Source organism: Lemur catta, chromosome 2, assembly GCF_020740605.2.
Source record: "Lemur catta isolate mLemCat1 chromosome 2, mLemCat1.pri, whole genome shotgun sequence".
Taxonomy (NCBI): domain Eukaryota; kingdom Metazoa; phylum Chordata; class Mammalia; order Primates; family Lemuridae; genus Lemur; species Lemur catta.
Window position 1 is genome coordinate 61,816,922 of NC_059129.1, and position 8,335 is coordinate 61,825,256.

Genomic DNA, 8,335 nt, shown 5'->3' on the forward strand with positions numbered 1-8,335 from the left:
GTTAATATATGTATTTTAAGTGATTATTTTTCTTAAGTATTTAATTTTAGGGTGTTTTTTGAAATTTTATTTTTACTAAATGTTTTGTTTTTCAAAAATGTACTTCAGGTAATTTTGGGGGGGTATTGAGGTTTTATATTGATATGCATTTTGTTTTTTAAAATATCCCCTTTCTAGCCATAATTTTTACCTCATATTTACATATAATTCTAGAATATCCGCGTGCGGACAGTTAAAGGCCAAGACTATGTTTCAAAAACAGGGGCAAAATTCCATGGAAAAATGGAACAGAAATTTTTGTTAGTCGACTGCCAGAAAGTGATGTACGGTTCTTACAGGTAAGATCATTGTGCTTACCTTCAGTGTTCTCAATCATTTAAATAATTTATTAGTTTCAAATTTTAATATAATCGATTTAGCTTTCCGGAAAATAAAGAAGAATGCTTGCATGGAAGCTTGGAGACCTAGGTTTGAGTTATGGGTCTGTCTCTGAAGGACATTAAGACATTAAGACAGATTAGGTAAATCACATAACTTCTTCACCTTCATGTTCTTCATCCAGAAATTGAGGAGGTTGACTAATATCTAAGAGAAAACAGCTCCCTACAGTTCCCTACAGCTCACCAACACTAAAAGTGGTTTTGCTTCCTATGAAAACACTATGTAGTATGAATTTAATAACAATTGTTCGTAAAAATAGAAGCTGTTTGCCACTTTGAAAAACTTGTTGATTGGGTTTTTCTTATTTTGTATTATTAAGAGTCTTATCAAAGCAGAACTGGCTGCCCAGTCTAGGTCAGGCTTGCTTCAGAGTATAGGCACAGCCCTAATATTCCCTTATAAATAAATCCCCGACATCAGTCCTAAATCAGATTCATATCGAAGCTATATAAACAGGCAGATAAAACCACCAGCAAACACTTGTCAACTGCTGGGTCACTGAGGCAGAGTAAATTCATTATTAAAGACTAAGGGAAGATTCCAGGACAGCTGTGGATATAAACAGGACAGTGTAAGGGGAAACCTTTGTCTCTTCTCTTAATAACTTAAAAAGTCCATGAAAAGGAGGTAACATCTTGAAATGCATGGCTTTGAGCAAATTACTTTATTTGGTTGCTGCCCTTTAGTTTACTGGGCTGTAAAACGAGGATAATCATAGAACCTACCACATGTCATTGTTGTAAGGCTGAAATGAAGTTAATATATCCAAACCCCTAATGTTAACTATTATTTCAGGACTTGTTTCAACTGTTACTTTCTGCTAACTTTTCCTTTAAGCTCAGGAACCTTTATAAAAAACATGCTGTTTGGAGTTCCAAATGAAAACTTGTTAAGAACAGAAATTACAACTAGTGCTTGAAATTAGTGAGTTCTTTTAAAGACTCATTATAAGTGAATATATTTGTTCAGATCCACTTGGTTTTAGAGAGTTTTTATTTGAAATTTTAATTAAAATTAAGTGTTCACTTGACTTCTATAGAATGGTGTTTATTATTTAAGCTCATCATAATGAGTGCTATTTTTGTTATTTAACTTGACTGTTAAGATTATTTTCAACTGTAAATTCACCTCAATTTTGTTTTGTTACCACTAGGTATTAATAGGTGCTATGTGTTGATATGACTATAGCTGAGCTGCTTTTAGATTAATGTGGGGAAAATCAAACAGCAATGACAAAAAAAAAATCTATATCTTTCTATTTCTGTCATAAGCCAGAGGCAGAATTTAAGTTACTATTATGTTAGTGATTATGCAATTCCTAGGACCATAGATTATAAAAATTCATGAAAACACTTTATCTGACAACTCTATTCTCTTTGTTATTTCAAGTTCATTTTAAATGTATTATACTTCTTTAAAAAATTAATGGTTGTCAACCATTGTCATTTTTATTTTCCTGACTAATTATCATGGACCTTTCCTTTTGCTAACAATATTCTAACAGGCTCTGGTGGAATAGTTATGAACTAGTTTGGTTAAAAATGCATTTCATTTTGGTTAAAAACAGCCTTTGTCCCTCATGTTTTCATATTGCCATTGTTTTCCTCATAGGCAAGTTGAAAATGCCTTCATTAATTCAGAATTCTTTGTCATGGGATGTCATTGGGTTCTAAATTCCTAGCATTGCTGGAGAGGCCTGGCATCTGTATTCACCACAATGACATTTCGTTTGAAAGGTCACTCATTATGGTGACCGTTTTATCAGGAAAACACAGGAGGAGTTTTTTTAATAACATGGTACCAACATTGACAAGATAAAACACATATCTATGTGTTAATGTGTATAAATGATGTTTTGAATTTGATAACCCCATTTGAAATTATGTGAAAATCTGGAATATATTTAGTAAAGCATTGTCTACAAATTGGACTGAGAATTTTATAAGCTTCTATTTTTTGAATCTTTTGATCCCTATAAAAGTTACTTTCAAAAGACAAGTTTCACTTAAGTTGGTGCCTGTTAGCTGCCATGTTTGATCAGACATGAAGAGCCTCACAGTTGAGATCCATGCTACAACCAGTGTACTGTTAGTCCTTACACTCCATGAACTTTGCTTCTTAGTCACCAGCCAGGAACCAAGAGTTCTCAAGCTACTTTTTTCTGTGTGAATTTATAACCACATTCTCAACTTCATGACTAGTGTGTTAAAGTATATGGGTAGTGGGGGATGGGAGTGATTAGTTAATTTTTTATGCACAAAAATATCTGCACATATGTGAAAAAGCAAATATTACTAAAATACGAGCAATAGAAAAACAGAAGTTTTTGTTCTCCATCCCTAGCCACCCCTGGTCCTGACCACCAGATATAATTGCTCAATTATTTTAATTAGTTCTTCTGATACTTATTCCATTCTGTTAAATAATGTGATTGTACTGTTCTTTTTTGTTTTATCAATTTCATATATTATCTCTTGGCTTTTTATTATAGTTATTAAGGAATTAAATTTTCTACTCACCCATATCCACTTTCCCTTCTTGGCTTCATTCTCCCAATATAGTTCTATCACAATTTTTCATTAAGTAAGTCTAGGTTTAAATTATTAAACTGTGTCAAAATTGATCATTGATGAGCTATGGAGTGATTTGTATGTTTCCTTTTTTATAACAAAGTTAACAATGACCATTTTATTTTTATTCATTGTCTTTGTTTTCTGTTTATCTATTGCTATTTCTTTCCAATTGACCACACAAATTTTGTAGCACATGAGTGACTTTTCCAAATGCTCAGTAACTACCAACAATCTCTGATGTCTAATCAGGACTAGCAGGTCTTTACACTGGGAGCACATCTGCAGTCCTGGTATTTCCCATATTTCTGGGTGGTTTCACCCATGATTCATCAAATCCCACTTTTTTCTCACTTTTGTTTCCAAGTCTCCATTTTTTTCCCAAGTTTTAAGTCCAGAAATTCATAATTCTAGGTAATTTATGTCTTAACATGGGATGGCATTCTAAGCTGAATTAGTTATCCTCCTAATTGGGAAGGTATTGCTCTGTAATCAAAGTTGCTGTTGTCTCAACAATTATTAGCAAGTAGAGATTGGACATTGATTCCAGAGATGAGGAGGTCATCCCTGAAAATACAGATTTGGTAGTTATTGGCATATAGGTGATACAAATCACCTGGGATGACAGACTAACACAGGGATTCATTCCCAAACCCTGAAGTATATCTCTAATTTCTCAGGTTTACTTATTGAATATATTCAATTAAATTGTCCCCTATTACCTGAAATTTTATTACAATGTTATTTTCCCATGTACCACGGCAGGGAAACTTTTCCAATTGGCCTACAATCATTAGTACCACTAGCTTCTCAGTTTCCTATGCTCAATACCCAGAAGTTATTTTTATTTCATAACCTATGGACATCCTTTTACATGAAAATCTTCTGGTTATTTCTTCTTTCCACTGGCTCAACATTTTTACTCATTATTCCAATTTCTACTTTGGTTTGAGCTCTTACTTTATTCTAAGTACTTAACTTTCCATAGTTAAATTCAATCCCTCATCTTTCAAGTGTACACTGCAAATAGCTACTAGAAAAATAATTACTCAAACATCTCTTCCTATTATAATTTATCCAAATTTGGAAACACATCCTACATAATCAAACTTTCTGCTTTTCTTTCATCATTTTCCCCACTAGTTCATAAATTTCTTACATAGCGTCTTTACTCCAGATAAATGTAATCTGTTTTCTGTGTTCAGCCAACCATGGCCCTTATTGCTTCCTTCTCTTTTCGACGTTTCTTCTTCCACATAAATTATCCTCTAATACCTTTTGTCTCAGAACTTCTGGGTATCTGGTCTTCATCAAAATATTACAAAACTTCCACTTTCTCCCAGGATATCTTCATACTTGATAGCTGACGATTCATTCCATTACTTCATGTTTCTAAGATAATTTGTATTCATATCTTCAGTCAAATTGAAAATTTTTTTAGTCATTCATTTTTGTACCATTCCTTTTAAGTAAGCCTGGCAGCCCAATTGTGTTCACAGACAGAGAGCATTTAGTAAATATTCTTCTCATACCATGCATTCAAAGGCTTACTAGATTAACTTAAGCATATCAGAATAACATTCTTAAGTGCCACGCTGATGGTTTTGATATTTTATGTATTTTAAGTGATTATGCTGCACATTCTTTTAATCTTTTTATCTGCATTTCTTGTGTGCCCTATATAAATAGTAAAATCGTACAATGTGGAGAATGTCTGCGTCTCCTTTTTCTTTTATATTAACTCCCCTTGTGTCATATGCCATTATTTGATGTATAGCATATTAGCAATTCTTCTAGCTTTCAGTTAAGTGACTCTATCTATATACATCATCTAGGTTTTCAAAAATCAGAGTTAAAATTTGATTTTAAATTTCAAAATAGTTACCACTTGAAACCTAGGAAAGGAATTGGAAGTTCCATAAAGTACTGTAAAGTCATACAAACTTTAGTTTCCTAAAAATTATATTCCATATTAAAAGATCCTGATTGGCATTTTGACTGGCATGGTTGCCAAGGACTACATTTACTAATACAGTGCACACTGAGTACAGTGAAATCTGCCCTTTCATAATTGAGGCTGCTGCCCACAATCCTGTTTACAGCTCCTGGTATTCTAAATTGTAATTACTGAGTAAGCCACAGTGATAACAGTCTGAAAACATTGAGCCTCTTGAAATACAGGCATTAACACAGATGCATCTTACATTGTATCATATTAGAACTATTAGGCATTGTAGCTATTATGCTGTCTATGTCCTCATTTTGGACATGAGGAAAGGGAGGCCCAAACTCATGTGGCTACAACTCAACGGAAACCAGGTCTCTCAACTTCTCCTCCAATACTGGCTTCCCCACATTCTGCCAGGATGTTGTATATGAAATAATTCAATTTTTACTTCATAAAATCTTGCTAGGCATAGATCCAAAATCCAAGCTTTTCTTTGGACTTCTGGAAGGTACATAAGGAATTATCAGTGGATTGAAAGTCCTAACTTGAGTTGCACTGTTATCTAAAATATGATTATGAGGATGGGGAGACACATGTATTGCAAGCATGTAATGACTGAAAATATTCTAAATTACGGTAGCCAAGATAAACACACAAAAACATTCTTTTGTTGACATTAAATGATATATTTTTAGTAGACCTATATGTTAGCATCAATCTTTTGTCTTAGCAAAATTGAAAATTTTCCTTTTCTTTATTTTTTTTTCTCCAGCTATATGTGGTCATTTGAGAAAGCTCACCTCAGCATGGTTCAGATAATCACAGGACAACTTGTGGAGTCGTTTGATGAAGAATTCAGAACCCTGTATGCCAGATCCCGCGTGCCCGGCGCGTTGGCTCAGGAAGAGGCGGCGAGGGTGAGGCCTGGCAGAGCCCTCTGGGAAAACGGCACTTACCAGCGTTCGGTTTCTTCCTTAGCTTCCATTTCCAGCCAGAGAAACCTTTTTGGCAGACAAGACAAACTTCATACACTAGATGCCACTTACTTCAAAACCAGAGGGCTGTATGCTCCGAATGAACACGACAAATACAACATCAGAAATCACGCCTACAAACCTCATTTTGTTCCGAACTTGAACGGCCCCAATGCAAGACGTCAGTTTCAGCCCGGCCAGCTAAGCGACAACTGGAAAAGGCACAGTTACGCGGGGGAGCAGCCGGAAGCGACGCCGTACCTCCTGCTCGGCAGGGCGCCGCCCGGGGCCGGCCACGCGCCCGGGCCCCGGCCGCGGCCGGCGGACAGTCTCGGCGGGGCCTCCGCGTCGCGGGGAGGCGGCCCGGGCCGCGGGGACGCGCCCGCCCAGAGTCTCGCCCATCGGCTCGCCCCGCGCAAACCGGGCCTGGCGGACAGGAATTCAACCGTGCGGCGGTCTTTCAACGGCACGGACAATCACATCCGCTTTCTGCAACAGCGAATGCCAACCCTGGAGCACACCACGAGGTCATTCCTACGCAACTGGAGAATTGAGTCCTACCTAAATGACCGCTCCGAAGCCACACCGGACTCAAACGGCTCGGCTTTGGCTGACCGATTGGAGGGCTGCGATAGCCTGGAGAATTTGAAAGCCAGTGCCCTGTACACGCACTCTCGGCTTCGATCCTCTTTTGTATTTAAACCCACTTTACCGGAGCAACAGGAAGTCAGCAGTTGTACAACGGGCTCCTCAAATTCAACGATCATTGGTTCCCAGGGAAGTGACACACCGAAGGAGGCCCCAGACAGCCCCGCAAGCGCGCGGCATTTGACGGACACACCCGCGCCAGAAGCCATCCCCAAGCCCCCCGCACCGTCAGAGGCATCAAAAATGCACACCTTGCAGGTTCCCGAAAACCCTTCGGCCGTCTCAAACCAAACTACAAATGGCCACACAGAATCAAACAACTATCTCTATACAACCTTGTGTGTAAATAAGCCGACAGAAAATCTAAAGAATCAACAAAATGAGCTTCTACTTAAAAGGCGAAGTTTCCCATACTTTGACCACTCAAAAGCCAATTTAGATCACGGCAATAGTAAGCATTATGTGTATAGTACACTTACCAGGAATCGAGTGAGACAACCAGAAAAACCCAAAGAAGATTTGCTGAAAAGTGCCAGAAGCATGCACAATGTGACACAAAATGTGGAAGAGGAGGAGGAGGAGGTTGGCAAGAGACAACCTCCAAGTGGCCCCACTCCCAAATCAGTTTCCATTGCTGCTTTACTTGATGTGAATAAGGAGGAACCCAACAAAGAATTCACTTCCAAGAAGGAAGTTAAGGGTTCCCCAAGTTTTTTGAAAAAGGGATCTCAGAAGTTAAGGTCGTTACTTAGCCTTACCCCAGAAAAGAAAGAAAATTTATCCAAAAATAAAGCACCTGCCTTTTATAAAATGTGCAGTAGCTCTGACACATTAGTTTCTGAGTGTGAAGAAAATCAAAAACTGAAGAAATCAGAACCAAAAGTCGATTCATCTCCTAGAAGAAAGCGTTCTTCCTCATCAAACTCCCAGGGCAGCATCCACAAGAGTAAGGAAGACGTGACAGTTGGCTCATCTCAGGGAATAAATTCAGATGAAGGTAATAAAGTAATACCTTCCCCAGGTCCAGTTGAAAGTAAGTCTCTGGAAAGGGCAGGAGATGCTTCTGCCCCGAGATTTAACACGGAACAGATCCAATACCGAGATTCAAAAGAGATAAAAGCAGTTGTTGCTCCTGAAAGAAGACCAACTTCTTCTCCAAGGCTGAAGCCCAGTGAGCTTCTACGATCTCATTCAACTGACCGGCGAGTTTACAGTCGTTTTGAACCATTTTGTAAGATTGAAAGCTCTATCCAGCCAACAGGCAACATGCCAAATACCAGTATAAATCGCCCAGAAATAAAATCTACAACTATGGGCAACAGTTATGGCAGGTCCAGTCCAATGCTTAATTACAACACTGGTGTTTACCACTCATATCAACCAAATGAAAACAAGTTTCGAGGATTTATGCAAAAGTTTGGAAACTTCATACACAAAAATAAATAAAATACTATAATTTCAAATAGCTATTAAGATACAAAATGAATGAGGCTATAAATATTTGTCCAAAGAACACTGTGGACAGTTTTTGTTATGTGCCAATAGATTTCTGTAAGGACAGAGTTATAAGTATATGTATATGTTCACCAGTGTACTAATGTACAGTCAAGTTATTGTTCTATGTGGTAAAGTTAGTATCCACTATAGATGGACTTTCTCTGTAAACACATGATTTTTAATTGATAATGGTAAAAAACTGGTGTATTTAAATTGTTTTCTTCAGACTGAAGGTCTTGTTAAGTCTTAATTGGAAA

General features: G+C 37.5%; 1 protein-coding gene across 1 annotated transcript in view; it reads left to right on the plus strand.

Moving 5' to 3' along the window:
- The window catches only part of FAM83B (family with sequence similarity 83 member B), a 75,256-nt gene extending 67,170 nt beyond the window's left edge, over positions 1-8,086 (plus strand). The window contains exons 4-5 of the mRNA XM_045542222.1: positions 214-338; positions 5,732-8,086. Of these exons, the coding sequence (XP_045398178.1) occupies positions 214-338; positions 5,732-8,027 (2,421 nt within the window). The 3' untranslated portion in view covers positions 8,028-8,086. The remainder of the gene's footprint in view (positions 1-213; positions 339-5,731) is intronic.
- Positions 8,087-8,335: the final 249 nt, after the last annotated feature.